General features: G+C 46.4%; 1 protein-coding gene across 2 annotated transcripts in view; it reads right to left on the bottom strand.

The window, feature by feature from the left end:
• The window catches only part of FAAH2 (fatty acid amide hydrolase 2), a 134,733-nt gene that overhangs the window by 16,092 nt on the left and 98,270 nt on the right, over nucleotides 1-20,371 (bottom strand). For both annotated transcript variants that reach the window (XM_069212158.1, XM_069212159.1), the window contains one exon: nucleotides 9,209-9,320. In XM_069212158.1, coding sequence (XP_069068259.1) covers nucleotides 9,209-9,320 — 112 coding nt within the window. The remainder of the gene's footprint in view (nucleotides 1-9,208; nucleotides 9,321-20,371) is intronic.

Genomic DNA, 20,371 nt, shown 5'->3' with positions numbered 1-20,371 from the left:
ATGCTAATGTGGTGTAGTCTTTCGATCAGCATGTGGTGGGATACAGTGTCGAAGGCTGTTGAGAGGTCAAGGAGGATCAAAGTTATTTGTCCTCGGTTGAGGAGGGTTCAGATGTCATCCGTGGCTGCAATCAGGGCAGTTTCGGTGCTGTGATTGCTTCGGAAGCTGGATTGGGAGGCACAGAGTAGTTAGTTCTGCTCCAGGTATGTCATGAGTTACCTGTTGATAATCTTTTCCAGTGCCTTTGCTGGCAATGGGAGCAGGGAGATTGGCTGGGAGGGTTTGTGTTGGTGGGGTCAGCAAAGGGTTTTTTGAGTAGTGTCTGACTTTGGCGTATTTCCAGGCATTGGGACATGTTGCAGTATTGATAGAGGTGTTGAAGAGGATGGTGAGTTCCTGGCCGATCCTTTGGTTTCCAAGGTTGAAGATGTAGTGTGGGTTTGGGTCTGTGGGAGTGGATGGATTTCATGGTGAAGGTGATGTCCTCAGTGGAGAGGATGTTCCAGGTGGTCAGTATGTGGTTTGTGCCGATTAAGGCGGTGGCATATATGTTGATGAAGTCCGTAGGCGTGGGTCGAAGTTTCAGTATATGGTTGCGATCTTGTTGTGGAAATACTCACCAATTTAAACATATCAGACTATACGGTCTAGTGGGGACACACAGGTGGATTTACAGTCAATGTGCAATGTTGCTATGCACTCGCTAAACCCTCTGTGCAGATGTACCGGAGACGTACCTTTAATGAACACGTTTACTATCAGCCCCCTTCCCTTGCCATGGACTGGCTGTCAGAGTGCTAACACGATATCGCACTCACATATTCTTCTGCCATATTCTCTTGGGAAAGACTTTCAGGAATTAATGAACATACATTGTGACAGGCTTACTGTTTGTGTGCAGCAAACAGACGTCCCCTTCTTGTAGAGGACTTAACACTGAAGCAGACCTGTTGGAGCTGGCACAACAGAAATTCTAATAATAAACTCTAAATCAGAGGCTATTCCATTCAGGATTACTGCAGCCATTGGGTTTTAGGAGGTTTTATCATCACCATCATCCTCCGAATTGGACGTTTGGGCTCACTTTTTGCTGTGACTTTGAGGGATCCTGTGATCTTAACAACGGAGAACATGCCTGGTTTGTGGGGTTCTTAAACTGCCTCTGATTGGTCACATATACTAATCGTTCTCTTTTTCTAATTAAATGCATGTTATGGCCTTTTTCCTATATATTTATGCTAATGTATGATTTGGTGAATCAATTCCACATGATGAGCGTCTAGCAGCAAGTCAATGGAATCATGTTTGCAAGAGTAAATCTCGTTATTCCTGGCAAGATGGCAGTGAATGAAGCACTTGCTTCTAGCTCTCATCTGATATGTAGTCACAAAACCATATCCAAGCAAAGTCAAGTCAACCTTTCATGCTTCGGAGGTCGATATCTTGACTAACACTGAATTACAAAGTAGTGACAACTGCAATTCATACAGATGCAAAACTTGAACTTTAAGCGCAATCAAAAAATATGTTGATACACATGCTCCCCATCTCTACGCTAAAAGAAAAATATTAGCAGTTTGTATTTGATTTGGCCTCCTCAAAATATTATTCTCCCCAACTGGTGAAGATATAAACTGCTGGTCTTTAAGAAGAGTACTTCAATTCTGGCTCTGCTGGGCCCGGAGTTATATCTGATGCTGCACCAGGCATCTTCTGCTGGAGGAGAAATAAAGTAATTTTGGGGCACACATATGTTTCCAGTGTTGTGTTGTGTCAGGTAGGTGCATACATTTTGCGGTACCTAAAACTTTCTTCCTGAAGAGGGGGACGGCATCCATGTGGAGTGCGGAGTCCCTTGCTGTTTCCTAGGCTGAAGCAGCAGAGCCACAACTTCGTCTCCTGAGATCAATCTGATCAAGGTCTGCTACTTCAAAGTTGCTGAAGTGAGCAATTTTTCTTCTGCTAATTCCGTAAACCTTGTGACTTGTGGAAGAATGGGTCTTGGAGAAGCACTTGGCCAAATCTCCACGATGATAGTGACTGCTGGTCGTGGGACCTCTATTTGAATACTAAGTTTTGCTGCTCTCTGATGAATACATCTTGGAAAGTTAAACCATCATCTGCTGAAGCGCAAGAAGAAACAGGAGGGGACACTAACGTATATTGTAAGGAAATGGCTCCCTGTTGCAATTACCCCCCACGTTTTGCCTGATACTGATCCTGACTTGACTGAGAAGTGTGCTGGGACCCTGCTAACCAGGCCCCAGCACCCGTGTTCTTTCATCTAAAATGTACCATTGTCTCCACAATTGGTACAACCCTTGCACCCAGGTAAGTCACTTGTAACTGGTACCCCTAGTACCAAGGGCCCTGATGCCAGGGAAGGTCTCTAAGGGCTGCAGCATATCTTATGCCACCCTGGAGACCTCTCACTCAGCACAGACACACTGCTTGCCAGCTTGTGTGTGCTGGTGGGGAGAAAATGACTAAGTCGACATGGCACTCCCCTCAGGGTGCCATGCCAACCTCACACTCCCTATGGCATAGGTAAGTCACCCCTCTAACAGGCCTTACAGCCCTAAGGCAGGGTGCACTATACCACAGGGGAGGGCATAGGTGCATGAGCACTATGCCCCTACAGTGTCTAAGCAAAGCCTTAGACACTGTAAGTGTAGGGTAGCCATAAGAGTATATGGTCTGGGAGTCTGTCAAAAACGAACTCCACAGCTCAATAATGGCTACATTGAATACTGGGAAGTTTGGTATCAAACTTCTCAGAATAATAAACCCACCAGTGTTGGATTTATTAAAAAATGCACACAGAGGGCATCTTAGAGATGCCCCCTGTATTTTACCCAATTGTTCAGTGCAGGACTGACTGGTCTGTGCCAGCCTGCTGCTGAGAGACGAGTTTCTGACCCCATGTGGTGAGGGCCTTTGTGCTCTCTGAGGACAGAAACAAAAGCCTGCTCTGGGTGGAGGTGCTTCACACCTCCCCCCTGCAGGAACTGTAACACATAGCAGTGAGCCTCAAAGGCTCAGGCTTCGTGTTACAATGCCCCAAGGCACTCCAGCTAGTCGAGATGCCCACCCCCTGGACACAGCCCCCACTTTTGGCGGCAAGTCCAGGAAAGATAATGAGAAAAACAAGGAGGAGTCACCCACCAGTCAGGACAGCCCCTAAGGTGTCCTGCGCTGAGGTGACCCCTGCCTTTAGAAATCCTCCATCTTGATTTTGGAGGATTCCCCCATTAGGAATAGGGATGTGCCCCCCTCCCCTCAGGGAGGAGGCACAAAGAGGGTGTAGCCACACTCAAGGACAGTAGCCATTGGCTACTGCCCTCCCAGACCTAAACACACTCCTAAATTCAGTATTTAGGGGCTCCCCAGAACCTAGGAAACTAGATTCCTGCAACCTAAGACGAAGAAGGACTGCTGAGCTGAAAAACCTGCAGAGAAGACGGAGACACCAACTGCTTTGGCCCCAGCTCTACCGGCCTGTCTCCCCACTTCTAAAGAACTGCTCCAGCGACGCGTTCGACAGGGTCCAGCGACCTCTGAAGCCTCAGAGGACTACCCTGCATCTAAAAGGACCAAGAACTCCTGAGGACAGCGGCTTTGCTCCACAAAGACTGCAACTTTGCAACAAAGAAGCAACTTTGAAAGAACACATGTTTCCCGCCGGAAGCGTGAGACTTTGCACTCTGCACCAGACGCCCCCGGCTCGACTTGTGAAGAACAAACACTACAGGGAGGACTCCCCAGCGACTGCGAGACCGTGAGTAGCCAGAGTTGACCCCCCTGAGCCCCCACAGCGACGCCTGCAGAGGGAATCCCGAGGCTCCCCCTGACCGCGACTGCCTGCTTCAAAGACCCGGCGCCTGGTAAAGACACTGCACCCGCAGCCCCCAGGACCTGAAGGATCCGACCTCCAGTGCAGGAGCGACCCCGAGGTGGCCCTCTCCCTTGCCCAGGTGGTGGCTACCCCGAGGAGCCCCCCCCTTGCCTGCCTGCATCGCTGAAGAGACCTCATGATCACCCATTGAAACCTATTGCAAACCCGACGCCTGTTTGCACACTGCACCCGGCCGCACCCGGCCGCCCCCGTGCCGCTGAGGGTGTACTTTTTGTGCTGACTTGTGTCCCCCCCGGTGCCCTACAAAACCCCCCTGGTCTGCCCTCTGAAGACGCAGGTACTTACCTGCTGGCAGACTGGAACCGGGGCACCCCCTTCTCCATTGAAGCCTATGCGTTTTGGGCACCACTTTGACCTCTGCACCTGACCGGCCCGGAGCTGCTGGTGTGGTAGCTTTGGGGTTGCCCTGAACCCCCAAAGATGGGCTACCTTGAACCCAACTTTGAACCCTGTAGGTGGTTTACTTACCTGCAAAACTAACAAACACTTAGCTCCCCCAGGAACTGTTGAAAATTACACTGTGTCTAGTTTTAAAATAGCTTATTGCCATTTGTGTGAAAACTGTATATGCTATTTTGCTAATTCAAAGTTCCTAAAGTTCCTAAGTGAAATACCTTTCATTTAAAGTATTGTTTGTAAATCTTGAACCTGTGTTTCTTAAAATAAACTAAGAAAAGATATTTTTCTATATAAAAACCTACTGGCCTGGAATTGTCTTTGAGTGTGTGTTCCTCATTTTTTGCCTGTGTGTGTACAACAAATGCTTAACACTACCCTCTGATAAGCCTACTGCTCGACCACACTACCACAAAATAGAGCATTAGAATTATCTCTTTTTGCCACTATCTTACCTCTAAGGGGAACCCTTGGACTCTGTGCATGCTATTTCTTACTTTGAAATAGTACATACAGAGCCAACTTCCTACATATATGACGTGTCACTGTCATACAAAGATGGTCCAGAAGAAGATGGAGACCTTCACTTTATGGTCTGTCGGAAGTTTGTGCGAGCATTGTTGATTCTGTTGATCTCGGATTCAAAGGTAGCGCTTGACCTAGTGGAGACAAAGGAACCAAAGGTGTAAGCCCTACTAGAGGATCTGGTACATTTAGAGGTGGAAATCGTAAAGGCAGAAGAGGAACCTGTACAGTGACTTCTGCTGGAGTGATCAGCCTCGGCCTCTTCAGAGTTACCGGCTCCTCCATGGGTTCAGCACAATCTCCTGATGTTACAGACTGCATTGATGCTTTCGAATGTCTCAACGTCGAATATCTGTGTCATGTGCATCAACATCGATCCTGACATTCTTGGATCCGAGACTTGATGTAGTTTAAACGTCGAAGATGGTGCAGTGGAGTGCTTCAGTGACAAATGATGGTGTCTGGGAGTTGCTGACATCTAGCGCGTCTTGTAGGTGCCGGAGTCATGGCTTGCTCCCATGATGGAATCAATGGCAGTGGTCTTGACATCGATGGCATCAACATTGATGCGAATACACTGGTTGAGGTACCTTGTGTGAGGGAGTCAAAGTTGGTCCTTTTGCCAACAAACATTTAAGTGCCGATGGTATTGGAGTGTTTTGAATGGTGAAGCCTTGGTCTTTTCTTTTTGGATCAACTCTGTGGGGGTCATTTTATGCCCCCTTGTGTGTCTTTTTCTTCCTTTCTTCTGCAGCTCTGTGTTCTTCGAACTCTTCTCGCAAGTGAATTCCCTTTCTATCTTTAAGGGCTCTTTTTGTAATTTTTGTTTTACAAAAAATACATTCTTTCACAGAATGTGAGTTCATGTCACATGTAGAGAATGTCGGTCACAATAGGCCTTTTTTCTCCCACAGGAGGGGCCACTCCACAAAAACTGTGACATTTCTATATAAAAAATACTCCAGATGATGTCATAAATTAGGGAGGTGTTAAAGTCCCCAAAAGATTACTTAACTATGAAAAAATGTTTTTCTCAACACAAATCCTTAGGAAAAGATGGGTTTCTAGCCCTGAAGTGTTCTGAGATCCAATCAGCACGAGCCAGAAAAAAAGAATAGAGCTGGTGAGGCAAAGTGCGAGTTCAGTGCGTGTTCAGTGCGAGTTCAGTGCGTACTGGGTGACGGAAGGTGCTCGCGCCCTTAAAGCTACAGTGTATAGTGTGTGCAGCTAATGCACTTTTGACCTTAGAGGCACCTTTCTCTTCATTTGTTGTGCAGTTTCAGCAGGGGTTTAAACTAGTTTTATATTATATGTCATTTTTTCTATAGTAAATGTTGCAATTTGAGACAGGGGAGGCTATCAAAGGGTTAGCAACAAACTGACTGACTCCATTCTAAATTCACCCTTCTATTGAAAGTTACCTTTAATACAATATCAGTAATGAGTCAGGTTTAATTTAACAATTAATTTGACACCTTGGGGTAATATCTTTGTTGGTCCCAATTGTAGGTAAGAGCGTGGCGGCTAGTGAAAGTCCCAGTTATCCAATGGGACCACAGGTCTTCCTCCAGTGAAAACAGCAATTTGTTTACAAAATAAAGATGCCCTTCTTGTTAATATTAAGCACCCTGTCTGCTGGGGTTACCCAGGCCTTCTCTAGGGGAGCGAATCAGGAATTAGCCAATTGTAAACATATTTTTGGGATCAGCACGCCTGGACAGCAGGGCCTAGTGGGTTACAGAGTTAGAAAACCATAAGCAAAAGTCCAAAAACTTGGAGGGGGAGGGAGATGAGACATACAAAGATCCTTTCCCTCACTCTCCATCAAACGGAACATTCCTCTACGCCATGCATGTCCAAGGAGTGTAATGCTGGTATCTACCTCCGTGGGGGTGGTGTCAACGGGTTGAGGTGCACGCTGGATGTTAGAATTGAAGATGATAGTCCCCTCTTCCACCATTTCCTGACCCCTTTTGTAATACACCTCTCGGCAGCTGTTGTACCAACTGGTATGTCTGTCCTAAGTGGTATCTCTAGTACCAAGAGAGACGTCTGACTGAGGGTGCAGTTGTCCTCGGTGGCTGTCCGCACTGCAACATACTTGCCAATGAGTTCCTTGTTTGAAGGCATCTCCAGTTACCTGGGCACAAGCTTTTTTCCTGGTAGTGTGAAAGAGCAAATCATCCGGTGCGACATGGCCCCTGATGTACACAGGGTCACCTGGGTCAGGCTTATATTCCCTTTTTAACCCTAGTCGAGACGATACATACTTTTAGTAGGTCAGTACTACCCACAGGGCTTGATTTAGAGTTTCACAGACAGGTCATTCCATCACAAATGTGACAGATATTCAGTCCGTCTTGTACAAATGTCACAGAATATAATGCATTTGTCAAAAGAATCCGAGTTGAACTCTTTGTTCTGACGCATGGCGCTTGGGTGGGCTACAAGGAGAGTCACGTGATACTGCAAGACCAATACTTCTACAAAGAAAAACCATGTACATGTCTGAACCCAACACTACATGGCAGGAGTATGCACAGCACACACATATACAGAAACACTAGATTAAATCTACATATTACATTGCATGAAATGACAGTTTTGCACCAAGGGACATCGCAGCAAGGTAAATAAAGAGAGACCACATGTGTCTGAACAGCGGGTTTCATTAGCAGCACACATTGGGTTGACTGGCCCCTATTAAGTAAGCTGTTCCTCACCCAGATGCAGGTGACTGCAACTGTATTTTACTCCCTGTTTGTTAAAGCTGGAAACAAACGTTTTTTTAAATGTAGTCACACTCCTGATGGAAGAACTTTTAAGTAGATAAAAAATAAAATATATATTTTTAATTTTTAAACGTCTTTTTACTTTATATCTCAAAGATATTTAGCAACAATGACCACACCTGCCAGGTCCAAATAGGTTCTGGCACATTTATATAACACAAATGAAACAAAAACACAACGGACAACACTGTAAAACAAAAAGAATATTTATCGTCCCCCGCAACGCTCTCCCATTTTCTGAATTTACACGCTATACCCATGAGCGTACAGAGTCCCACCAATGCTGAGGAAATTCCCTCCTCGGCGTGAGTCGCCTACGGTCCCCAGCCACAAGCACGTGTGAGACAGATCAGCATCCCCGAGAGGGAGGCTTCATGAATCAGTGCGGTATGCCGCATGAGCGTGCAGTGGCCCCCGGCACTCAGAGAGCTCACCAACACCAGGGAGGGAGCCTCCTTTGCGTTTCCCGCCTCTGGCCCCAGAGACATCCCCAGAGGCATCTGCAGCTCCACCCTACCCAGGGAAGACGGCCTGCTCTTGCCTTGCAGAGAGGAAGGTATTATTTGAACTAGTCGGTGAGCATGCTCACTCTTGCATGCCACGTACATTAACATTCAGAATATGCCCTGATGAGACCCCCTCACCATTCTAGGGGTCGAAACGCCGCCGACAGATCAGCGCGACAGACAAACTGTTGTTTGTGTCCATTCTCTCTACAATTTCTCAGAAGTTGCTTGTTACTTTACAAAAGGCTTTTTTGCTTATTATTTATGGTAATATATTAATGATGTTGTGCTTTGACACTGGGGACACATTACGCATGCTCTACTTGTTACTTGTTTTTCCCACGACAATATTTGTATTTGTAATTGGGAGTTCTGGGTACAATCCAGTCCTCACGAGCAGACGGTAGTGATTGCACTACTGCACATGTAAGTTCTGGGTACAGTCTTGTCCGTTGTTTATTTGTTTTGTTTGCGTTATATTAATGTGCCAGAACCCATGTAGGCCCGGCAGGTGTTGTCACTGCTGCTAAATATCTTCCAGACTTCTTCTGTCCTCCTCGTATTGTGTTATGTTTTTTGTACGATACCTGTGTGAACCAGGGAGGCACAGAATGGTTATATACTCAGGTTCCCATGGGTTCAAGGGTCGCTCTCGTAGTCGATTGCTTGTTATTTTATGTGGTCTATTTGCAGAAGGAAAGTCGCATCAGTGATTAGATATGTTTTTCAATCTTAACCCCTGTCCTCAGAGCAGGCTGTAGGTGCAGCACCGTGCCGCCTTGCATTATGGTAACTGGTATCACAGATTTGGTCAGTGAGTAGACCACTCTAGTTCCCACTCCATGAGTGGCGCCCTCCTCGCCCAACCCCTCCGTGATAAGTGCATCTGACTCCATTGGTCACGAAAGGGCAGGACCCCCGCACGACGGACCAGAGCAGACTCTTGGAGAGCATGGGCGCTACTCCACTGGTCAGGCGGTCTGAGAACTACTGCGCCCAGTGGCATAATGCAAAGTCTCAGTGTCGAACCTCTTCCTCTGTTCACACGTCTAAGGACATTCACTGTGACTTACCGATGGCCGGTAGGGTGTGCACGGATAGTCCCAGCGGCCATTTAAGCAGCTCCCACACTGGCCATACCTCCTTCCCATGATCAGAGAGGAGATCTGTGAACGACTGAGGAGGCTGCAAATGAAACACACAAATACAGAAAGATTTAGTAAGGGGAGAATAAAAGGGGGAGAAGGACACGGTATCCTTTCAACACATATGTTCATTACTCAAAGAGCATGGTACAAAATCACTGCGCAAGTGAGAGACCATGGAACTCTTTCTTTTTTGCACATTTTCAAAACTTTTTTAACCAATCCACCAAATGAAAACTTTAGCAAACTCTACTTGGCTGAAAACATCACTGCTACTTAACTACTAAACACTGACACAGCAACAAGCACTGGTAAAGCCAACAGGTCATTGTAGGAAAGTCACTCTTTCGGCATGGTTACCCCCACCGTTTTGCCTGTTTATCAATGTGCTTCGACTGAAATCACTGGGATCCTGCTAACCAGGACCTCAGTGATACTGCTCTCGCCTCTAAATTTGGTTGCTCTGGAACCTTTTACACCCCACAATTGGCATACTGGTGTACCCCTGTAAGTCCAGAGTACATGATACTTGGGTACCAAGGGCATTGGTACACCAAGGGTCCCCCATGGGCTGCAGCATGTATTATGCCACCCATGGGAGCCCATGTAAACCGTGTCTGCAGGCCTGCCCTTTGCAACCTGCGTGAAATGGTGCATGCACCCTTTCACTGCTTGTCACTACACCAGGTCACTGTAAGTCACCCCTATGGTAGGCCCTCCTAGGCAAGAGGCAGGGTGCAGATCCCTGTGTGTGTGGGCACCCCTGCATGAGCATAGGTGCCTCTACGAACTCCAGTTCCAATTCCCTGGACTTTGTAAGGGCGGAAAAGCCATTTTAGCTATGTACTGGCCACAGTTCACTACCTATGATGCAGCTACATAATGGTAACTCCGAACCTAGGCATGTTTGGCATCAAACATGTCGCAATCATACCCAAATACTAATGCCAGTATTGGTGGCACGATTCCATGCACTCTGGGGGCTCCTTAGAGGATGCACCCAGTATTGCTCCTACCAGACTTTCAAGGTATCCGGCAGCCTCTCAGACAGGATTCTGCCCTCCTGATGCTTCACCAGCTCGAGCAGGGGAAGGCAGAACAAAGGATTTCCTGTGGGAGAGGGGTGCAACCTCCTCTCCCTTGGAAATAGGTGTTAGAAGACTTGGGAGGGGTAGCCTCAGCACGCCACTGGTTTGCTTTGAAGGGCACACTTGGTGCCCTTCTTGCATAAACCGGTTTCCAACAGTCCTGGGACCTCTGGTCCCTGCTCTGGCACGAAACTGGACAAAGGAAAAGGGAATGACCACAACACTGTCCATCACCACCCCAAGGGTGGTGCCCAGAGCTCCTCCAGAGGGTCCCTTGATTCTGCCATCTTGAAATCAAGATGGACAGAGGCCCCTGTGAGCATCTGAGTGGCCAGGTCAGGCAGGTGACGTCAGTGATCCCCTGTAATAGGTGGGTTCCCAGATTCGGCATTCAAGACTCCACCAGGACTCCTCTGCATCAACCTCTTCTGCTTCTGACCCACCGGAATCACAACAGGACTTCTCAGGATCCGAACAAGCCTGCAACACCCGAGACGACCTTGCTTTGCAACATTGTTTCTTCAGCTCCTTTCAGCAACTGCAACATTTCCACGATTGTGCATCCTCTGGAGTCGCCAAGACTTGAGCTGCCCCAAAGAAGCAAGAATGACTCTCCCTTAGAGTGAAGAAGTCACTCCCCTGCATCCGCAGGCACCTAATGCAACAACATCTGGCTGCTGGGATCTGCTCTCCAGTGGAACTTTGTGGATCCTCCAACACAGGTGATGGTTCTGAGTGGTCCTCTTGGTCCTATCTGCCTTCTGTCCAACTTGGGAGACAGTGAACCCTTGCCTCTTCCTGTAGGACGGAATCTGTGTGCACCGTGACTCTTGCAGCAACCAAGGCTTGTTGACTCCTGCTCCGAGGGATCTTCAGGCTCCAAGTAGCCCCGGCCTCCAGAACTTCATCCCTGCAAGGACAGTCTCCTCTCTGCTGCTCCAGCGACATGGGACTCCTCTCCAGGTCTGCTGACTGGGCCTCACTTCAAGTTACTGTGGCTGCTGCCAGTGGATTGCTTGTGGGGGTTATGGCTGCTCCTGCTGGCTCTTCTGACTGCTGCAGGTCAGCCCGGACTCCCCTCCAAGGGCTGTGTCCTCTGGGCCTTGCTGGTCCTCTTCAGCTCTGCAAATCCTCTTTTGTCCTGGTTTGCATTTGCCAAGGCTTGTTGGCAGACCTGACCTGTCTTCGACCCCGTGACCGGCATAGGACACATTCTGCATGACTTCAGGGACTCCACTGCAGCTCCTTGGTTCCACAGCTGATCTTTATCTGCTTCGTCGACCCGGATCTTCACTAACCGAAGGGTGGGCAGTGGCTCGTGCCCCATCTAGACACTCCAGCAGGACCTGACTCTGTCCCCTTCTTTTGCAGGGGCTCTTCATTCAGAATCCACCATTGGGTTCCTCTGGTCTGATCCTGTTCTTGCAAACGTCCTTGTCCAAGTCCCCTTGTTAGTCTATGGGAAGACCAGGTAACTTACCTCTGCTCTCCTGGTGGCTGGGGGTCATCTAGGTACTCACCTCTTGGGTTTCCACTTTCTCCCGGCTCCCTACTAACTGCTCCACATCCTTGGGTGGGGGAACTAAGTTCACATTCCACTATTTTAGTATATGGTTTGGCTTACTCATAAGCCCTTGCTATTTTCTGCTATTTCTAATGATGTTATGCTAATTCCTAGTACTTACCAGTGTATGTTTTGTTTGTACTTACCTCTAAAGAGGGGGGCTGCCTATAGTCGTCTAGGTCAGTGTTACTATAATAAAGCACCTTTATTTCTGCAACACTCTGTGGTTCCTTTCATGTGTGATAAGTTGCTTTGTGACTAGTGTGGTATTGCAAGTGCTTTATACTCCCAGATAAGTCTTGGCTGCTCGCCACAGCTACCACTAGAGAGCCCTGGCTTCCTATACACAGTTGCACTCACTTAAAGGGGTTGCCTGGAACTGGTATAAGGTGTCAACGCCATAGGTGTCCATCACACACCAGGCCAGCCTTCTACAGTTGTGCCTTACTAATGATCCAAAATGGCGAGTGCCACTTGGGTTGGTAAATAAACAAAATCCGTTTTCAGTTGCACTAAAGTGAATTTCCAAAAGCAGAGTGGCCATGCAGTACATGGGAGCTGATGGGTACTCCGAAAAAAAAAAAAACAATTGAAGGATCTCGAGGAGCGGTAGAGCAGCAATAGAAGGGGTTGGCGGAGAAGCCAAAGAGAGTGAACGGAGGAGGAGGGGAAAAGCAAATCAACTTCAGGCACAGAGTAACACATGGGTGTGGGAGAAAGACACGAGAAAAAGAGGAACATGGAGCGCAAGGTGGGTACTTGGCAGAGGGAAAAGCACTCAAGGAAAAAAGCTGGAAAACACATGCACTCTCCTAGAGTCTTTCACCCAAAAAATATGTAGTCCCTGTTGGAAATGGGCCTTTCTGCAGGGTTATCCCCAAACTTTTGGCTTTCTTCTCCTATTAATCTGACTCTCTTTTTGTTGGCTTTAGGACTCTGGAACGTTGCTACTGCTAATCAGTGCTAAAGTGCATGTGCTCTCACCCCTAAAACGTGACATAAATGGCTTATACCTATTTGGCTTATTTAATTTACCAGTAAGTCCCTTGTACAGTGGTATACCATATACCCAGGGCCTGTAAATTAAATGCTACTAGTGGGCCTGGAGTGCAGATTGCACCACCCACAGAAGTAGTCTTTCAAGCTTGTCTCAGGCCTGCCACTGCAGGGCTTGCGTGCACAGTTTACTGCTAGACTAACATTGCAAGTCAAACTAATTGTCAAAATCTAAACTCCCTTTTTACTACACGTAAGTCACCCTGAAGGAAGCGCTATATAGCGATATGGTGCTGTGTATTTGAAAGGTAGGACATGTATCTTTATGTGCTCTATGTCCTAGTAGTGACAAACAGCCTATTTAGTTTTTCAATACTGTGAGTGCTGCTCCTCTCCTAGGTTTGCATTGGGCATTCCCTTATACATGTCTAAGTGGTAATTTCTGATTGTCCTGCTATTTGATGGAGTTTGTTTTGACCAATGACTTTGTGTTTCACCACTGCGCATATTAGTTGCTCAATGTTCACCAGTAGCACATGGTATGTTTTGTTCAGTTTAGCCGCCTATGGGCTTTGACATTGCATTAGTCTGTATTCTGCCTATTGGCTTTGACATGCTGTATCCAGTCTAGCCGCCTATTGGCTTTGACATTGCATTCCTATTGGCTTTGACATGATGTATTCAGTTTAGCTGCCTATTGACTTTGACATGCTATTAGATATTCTGCCTATTGGCTTTGACATGATATTATATATTGCATTTTATATTCAGCTTAACTGCCTATTGGCTTTGACATGATATTATACATTACATTTTGTATTCAGCTCCGCTGCCTATTGGCTTTGACATGATATCATATATTACATTTTATATTCAGCTCAGCTGCCTATTGGCTTTGACATGATATCATATATTACATCTTGTATTCAGCTCAGCTGCCTATGGGCTTTGACATGATATTATACATTGCATTTTGTATTCAGCTTAGATGCCTATTGGCTTTGACATTACACTAGACATTGCATTTGATATTTAGGTTAGCTGCCTATTGCCTTTAACATGACATTGCATTTGATATTTAGGTTAGCTGCCCATTGCCTTTAACGTGGAGTTAGACATTGCAGTTGAGAATCCAAGCTGTATTTTTCCAAGCTGTGTTTTTGCACCAGATGAACCAAGATGTTTTGCTCTCACAGTAGACTAGACCTGATAAGAGAGAGTACATGGGTATTGTTTTTCCTTCGCTTGAGCTTGGGAACGGGAGTAGTCTTGGAGACCTGGCCAGTCTCCAAAAGGCTTGCTCAGTTTCCCAGGTCTGAGAGGAGGGGGCACACCTTTGTAACAAATGTAACAGGCTGCAGAGAGTCAGATTCGAATCTGCCGGACCTCGTGCTGGAGCTTGGCGCCAGCTGCCAGCATCCCGTGTGGGTAGATGAAACTCTTTCTCGCGGCTGACAGGGGTCATCAGCTTGCAGACCTTAGAAAGATGTAGCTGTAAATAGTTCCTACACGGTGAAGTATTTGTTTTGCTTTGCATTCAATATCTTATAAATATAACCTGCTGTGTATATTGCAAACTGATACATTTTGTTTGATTAACGCGGACTTGAAAGCTACTAATTCGTCATTCATATAACAACAATAAAAGTCTTCTTTGACCTCAGAAGTGCATTTCTGTTGTGTTATGTTAGTGCTTAGAAACTAAATAAGAGGAAAGCACTACAATTGGTACCTGGAGTCGTGGGGTCGGTCATTAAGAGGTGATTAAAGGGTTTGACGAGTTGGTAGATTTCTAAGTGCACACTTTAGAAAGTGTAATTGTTTTTTTTGTTGTTTGGAGAATTACAGAAATTGTTTTCTGTTTGGGGAATCACAGTAGCACGGCAGACCATGTCTGAGAATACATGTGTTGATGAACTGCCTGATGGTGCTAAGAAAAACTGTGAATTGTTTTCTGTTTGGGGAATTACAGAAGAAAATGCATGTGTAGCTAAAAGGCCTGATAATGTTTTGAGAAATAATTCCTGTTGTATATATGTAGAAAACGTGTCTTTTGGAAGTAATGATGACAGAAAGGTCTGGATACCTTTATCTGCTTACAGAGAAATGCAGGAGAAATGTAGGAAGTTGGAACATGAAAATAGGAATTTACGTGAGCAAATTAGCCCGACTGAAAGTTATAAAAGGGCTGTTTTTGAAGAATCTTTCTTGTCCCATTCCAGTAATGAGGGGGTTAAGACAGCTCCGAGCTGCACTGAGTTTCCGTGTGAGCCAGGGTTTTTGGCAGACAAAATGCATTCCTTAACTGATAACACGGACGAGAGAGCTCGGAATGTGATTTACGAGTTACCGTTGCAAAATGCACAAGTAAAACGAAGGATTTTAGAGCAAGACACCCCGAGTTTCATTAGCTTGTTTGATTTTTGGAAAAAGAATAGCCCTCATTTGAGTGAAATCCTAACACTTTTGTATATGGTCACTGTGAAAAATAATATGCAGCTGCGCGCGTGTGATTTGGCAAATGAAATAATGCAGACTTTAGGTTTCTGCGCAGTGCAAGAAGGAAATACTTATGTACATTTAAATCATGAACAAGGAAAGAAAATAGTGCCCCTAGCTAGAATCATACAATGGATCTGGTACTTGCAAGACAGGGCTAGAGTACCACAGATAAAAGAATTACCAATGAAGTTGTGTGCACCATTTGAATTCGTGTCTACTGAAGATAAAAAGCATGTTTGTTTTTACTAATGATTCATTGACTGAAATGTTGTTTTCTGGCACAGGAGAAGGAACAGCGTTGTATAATGTGTGTCAGATTTTAAAGCAAGAGCTACGTGAGATGTGTCATTTTTATGCTGATTTTTGGTTCATTGCTAATGTTTTAGCACCTAACTGGTTCAATTACCTTGCAGATGTTAATGAGAAAAATTCAGAGAGAGAAGTGTACACCCAGAATTCTGCCTTAGTGGGGATGGCTAAGTGGGTGCCCCAGAAATGTGAACAGCTGAGAGAAAAAGCCACTTACAGGTGGGCAGAGATGAGAGAGATGCACATTCCCCTAGATTTGATCAAAACTGTGCAGCACGCACAAAAGCAATCTGTCATACAAGCAGTCACAGAGCAGTTGGGGAGAGGAAAGTTACCAGGACAAAAATGGCAAATTGATCAGGTTTTAGGGAGAGTGATTGCTGCAAATTACCAAGGAAAAATCGAAATTATGCTGATACCTAGAAAAGAATCTGATTCATTCATACAAATTGGAGACAGAATGGCCCAAATTGACAAAAATGCAGTGAATGGAGGTTTGGTAAAGAATGAGTCTGCCCCAGCCCTTCTGACAGTGCAAGAAAAGGGAAGCTGTGGCGCAGCAGATAAAAACCTCAGTGCTGATGTGTGGGCTGAAGCCCTAAGTGACCCTCCAGAACCTGCAGAGAATATAACAAAGGGCCCCAAAAACGTCCTGCTGATTATAATACAGGGAAAGAAAGAGGAAGGGTGCAGTTTAAATGAAAAATGTTATTTGCAAGAAAAGTCATACTTGTTTCTTTTGCAGATCCTACCACGTTTCGCCACTGTCCCCGAGTGTGCTGTGTGGTCCCCTTTCCGGTGTGTGCGTGTGGGGTCGGGGAAGGGACCGAACCCCCAACCTGAACCTGGCTGAGTAAAGTGCCAGCACCATGGATCCATTTTGCGCAAACTGCGCCTTCAGTTCAAGTTCAACTTGTTTGCTGTGTTTTTTTTTTTTTTTTTTCCCCTCTCGTATGGAACTCTGACTTTTGCTTATCTTCCAGCAAACCTTTCAGGTGGACCGTGCACCTTTACATGAGCAGAACTCATGCCACATCAAATTGCTAACACTGTTGAATTAGAGACTCATTCAGAGTATAAAAATTGCCCAGTCTTTTCTGTATAGATGTATCTGATGTGAAAGGTTATGAAATCAATGTGTTAATGTAGGAAGTTGGCTCTGTATGTGCTATTTCAAAGTAAGGAATAGCATGCACAGAGTCCAAGGGTTCCCCTTAGAGGTAAAATAGTGGTAAAAAGAGATAATACTAATGCTCTATTTTGTGGTAGTGTGGTCGAGCAGTAGGCTTATCCAAGGAGTAGTGTTAAGCATTTGTTGTACACACACATAGACAATAAATGAGGTACACACACTCAGAGACAAATCCAGCCAATAGGTTTTGTATAGAAAAATATCTTTTCTTAGTTTATTTTAAGAACCACAGGTTCAAATTCTACATGTAATATCTCATTTGAAAGGTATTGCAGGTAAGTACTTTAGGGACTTTAAATCATAAAAATTGCATGTATACTTTACAAGTTATTGACAAATAGCTGTTTTAAAAGTGGACACTTAGTGCAATTTTCACAGTTCCTAGGGGAGGTAAGTTTTTGTTAGTTTTACCAGGTAAGTAAGACACTTACAGGGTTCAGTTCTTGGTCCAAGGTAGCCCACCGTTGGGGGTTCAGAGCAACCCCAAAGTTACCACACCAGCAGCTCAGGGCCGGTCAGGTGCAGAGTTCAAAGTGGTGCCCAAAACACATAGGCTAGAATGGAGAGAAGGGGGTGCCCCGGTTCCGGTCTGCTTGCAGGTAAGTACCCGCGTCTTCGGAGGGCAGACCAGGGGGGTTTTGTAGGGCACCGGGGGGGACACAAGCCCACACAGAAATTTCACCCTCAGCAGCGCGGGGGCGGCCGGGTGCAGTGTAGAAACAGGCGTCGGGTTCGCAATGTTAGTCTATGAGAGATCTCGGGATCTCTTCAGCGCTGCAGGCAGGCAAGGGGGGGATTCCTCGGGGAAACCTCCACTTGGGCAAGGGAGAGGGACTCCTGGGGGTCACTTCTCCAGTGAAAGTCCGGTCCTTCCGGTCCTGGGGGCTGCGGGTGCAGGGTCTCTCCCAGGCGTCGGGACTTTGGATTCAAAGAGTCGCGGTCAGGGGAAGCCTCGGGATTCCCTCTGCAGGCGGCGCTGTGGGGACTCAGGGGGGACAGGTTTTGGTACTCACAGTATCAGAGTAGTCCTGGGGTCCCTCCTGAGGTGTTGGATCTCCACCAGCCGAGTCGGGGTCGCCGGGTGCAGTGTTGCAAGTCTCACGCTTCTTGCTGGGAGCTTGCAGGGTTCTTTCAAGGCTGCTGGAAACAAAGTTGCAGCCTTTCTTGGAGCAGGTCCGCTGTCCTCGGGAGTTTCTTGTCTTTTCGAAGCAGGGGCAGTCCTCAGAGGATTCAGAGGTCGCTGGTCCCGTTGGAAGGCGTCGCTGGAGCAGAGTTCTTTGGAAGGTAGGAGACAGGCCGGTGAGTTTCTGGGGCCAAGGCAGTTGTTGTCTTCTGGTCTTCCGCTGCAGGGGTTTTCAGCTAGGCAGTCCTTCTTCTTGTAGTTGCAGGAATCTACTTTTCTAGGGTTCAGGGTAGCCCTTAAATACTAAATTTAAGGGCGTGTTTAGGTCTGGGGGGTTAGTAGCCAATGGCTACTAGCCCTGAGGGTGGGTACACCCTCTTTGTGCCTCCTCCCAAGGGGAGGGGGTCACAATCCTAACCCTATTGGGGGAATCCTCCATCTGCAAGATGGAGGATTTCTAAAAGTTAGAGTCACCTCAGCTCAGGACACCTTAGGGGCTGTCCTGACTGGCCAGTGACTCCTCCTTGTTGCTTTCTTTGTTCCCTCCAGCCTTGCCGCCAAAAGTGGGGGCCGTGGCCGGAGGGGGCGGGCAACTCCACTAAGCTGGAGTGCCCTGCTGGGCTGTGACAAAGGGGTGAGCCTTTGAGGCACACCGCCAGGTGTCACAGCTCCTGCCTGGGGGAGGTGTTAGCATCTCCACCCAGTGCAGGCTTTGTTACTGGCCTCAGAGTGACAAAGGCACTCTCCCCATGGGGCCAGCAACATGTCTCTGGTGTGGCAGGCTGCTGGGACTAGTCAGCCTACACAGACAGTCGGTTAAGTTTCAGGGGGCACCTCTAAGGTGCCCTCTGTGGTGTTTTTTACAATAAAATGTACACTGGCATCAGTGGGCATTTATTGTGCTGAGAAGTTTGATACCAAACTTCCCAGTTTTCAGTGTAGCCATTATGGTGCTGTGGAGTTCGTGTTTGACGAACTCCCAGACCATATACTCTTATGGCTACCCTGCACTTACAATGTCTAAGGTTTTGTTTAGACACTGTAGGGGTACCATGCTCATGCACTGGTACCCTCACCTATGGTATAGTGCACCCTGCCTTAGGGCTGTAAGGCCTGCTAGAGGGGTGTCTTACCTATACTGCATAGGCAGTGAGAGGCTGGCATGGCACCCTGAGGGGAGTGCCATGTCGACTTACTCGTTTTGTCCTCACTAGCACACACAAGCTGGCAAGCAGTGTGTCTGTGCTGAGTGAGAGGTCTCCAGGGTGGCATAAGACATGCTGCAGCCCTTAGAGACCTTCCTTGGCATCAGGGCCCTTGGTACTAGAAGTACCAGTTACAAGGGACTTATCTGGATGCCAGGGTCTGCCAATTGTGGATACAAAAGTACAGGTTAGGGAAAGAACACTGGTGCTGGGGCCTGGTTAGCAGGCCTCAGCACACTTTCAATTGTAAACATAGCATCAGCAAAGGCAAAAAGTCAGGGGGCAACCATGCCAAGGAGGCATTTCCTTACAGTTAATTAACTTCTATTGCTTTACAGGGATTGCTTTGATCATAATGTTTTTTTTGTGCTGATGTTTTTTTTTGTTTGTTTGAAATATGAGATATGTGAAACAAAAATTCATTGGTCAAAGGGCGGAATGTCCTGCTATTTGATGGAGTTTGTTTTGACCAATGACTTTGTGTTTCACCACTGCGCATATTAGTTGCTCAATGTTCACCAGTAGCACATGGTATGTTTTGTTCAGTTTAGCCGCCTATGGGCTTTGACATTGCATTAGTCTGTATTCTGCCTATTGGCTTTGACATGCTGTATCCAGTCTAGCCGCCTATTGGCTTTGACATTGCATTCCTATTGGCTTTGACATGATGTATTCAGTTTAGCTGCCTATTGACTTTGACATGCTATTAGATATTCTGCCTATTGGCTTTGACATGATATTATATATTGCATTTTATATTCAGCTTAACTGCCTATTGGCTTTGACATGATATTATACATTACATTTTGTATTCAGCTCCGCTGCCTATTGGCTTTGACATAATATCATATATTACATTTTATATTCAGCTCAGCTGCCTATTGGCTTTGACATGATATCATATATTACATCTTGTATTCAGCTCAGCTGCCTATGGGCTTTGACATGATATTATACATTGCATTTTGTATTCAGCTTAGATGCCTATTGGCTTTGACATGACACTAGACATTGCATTTGATATTTAGGTTAGCTGCCTATTGCCTTTAACATGACATTGCATTTGATATTTAGGTTAGCTGCCCATTGCCTTTAACGTGGAGTTAGACATT

This window comes from Pleurodeles waltl, chromosome 10 (assembly GCF_031143425.1).
Source record: "Pleurodeles waltl isolate 20211129_DDA chromosome 10, aPleWal1.hap1.20221129, whole genome shotgun sequence".
In the NCBI taxonomy this organism is placed as follows: domain Eukaryota; kingdom Metazoa; phylum Chordata; class Amphibia; order Caudata; family Salamandridae; genus Pleurodeles; species Pleurodeles waltl.
The sequence above is the reverse complement of the archived record's forward strand: the minus strand, read 5'-3'. Positions and strand labels throughout refer to the sequence as shown.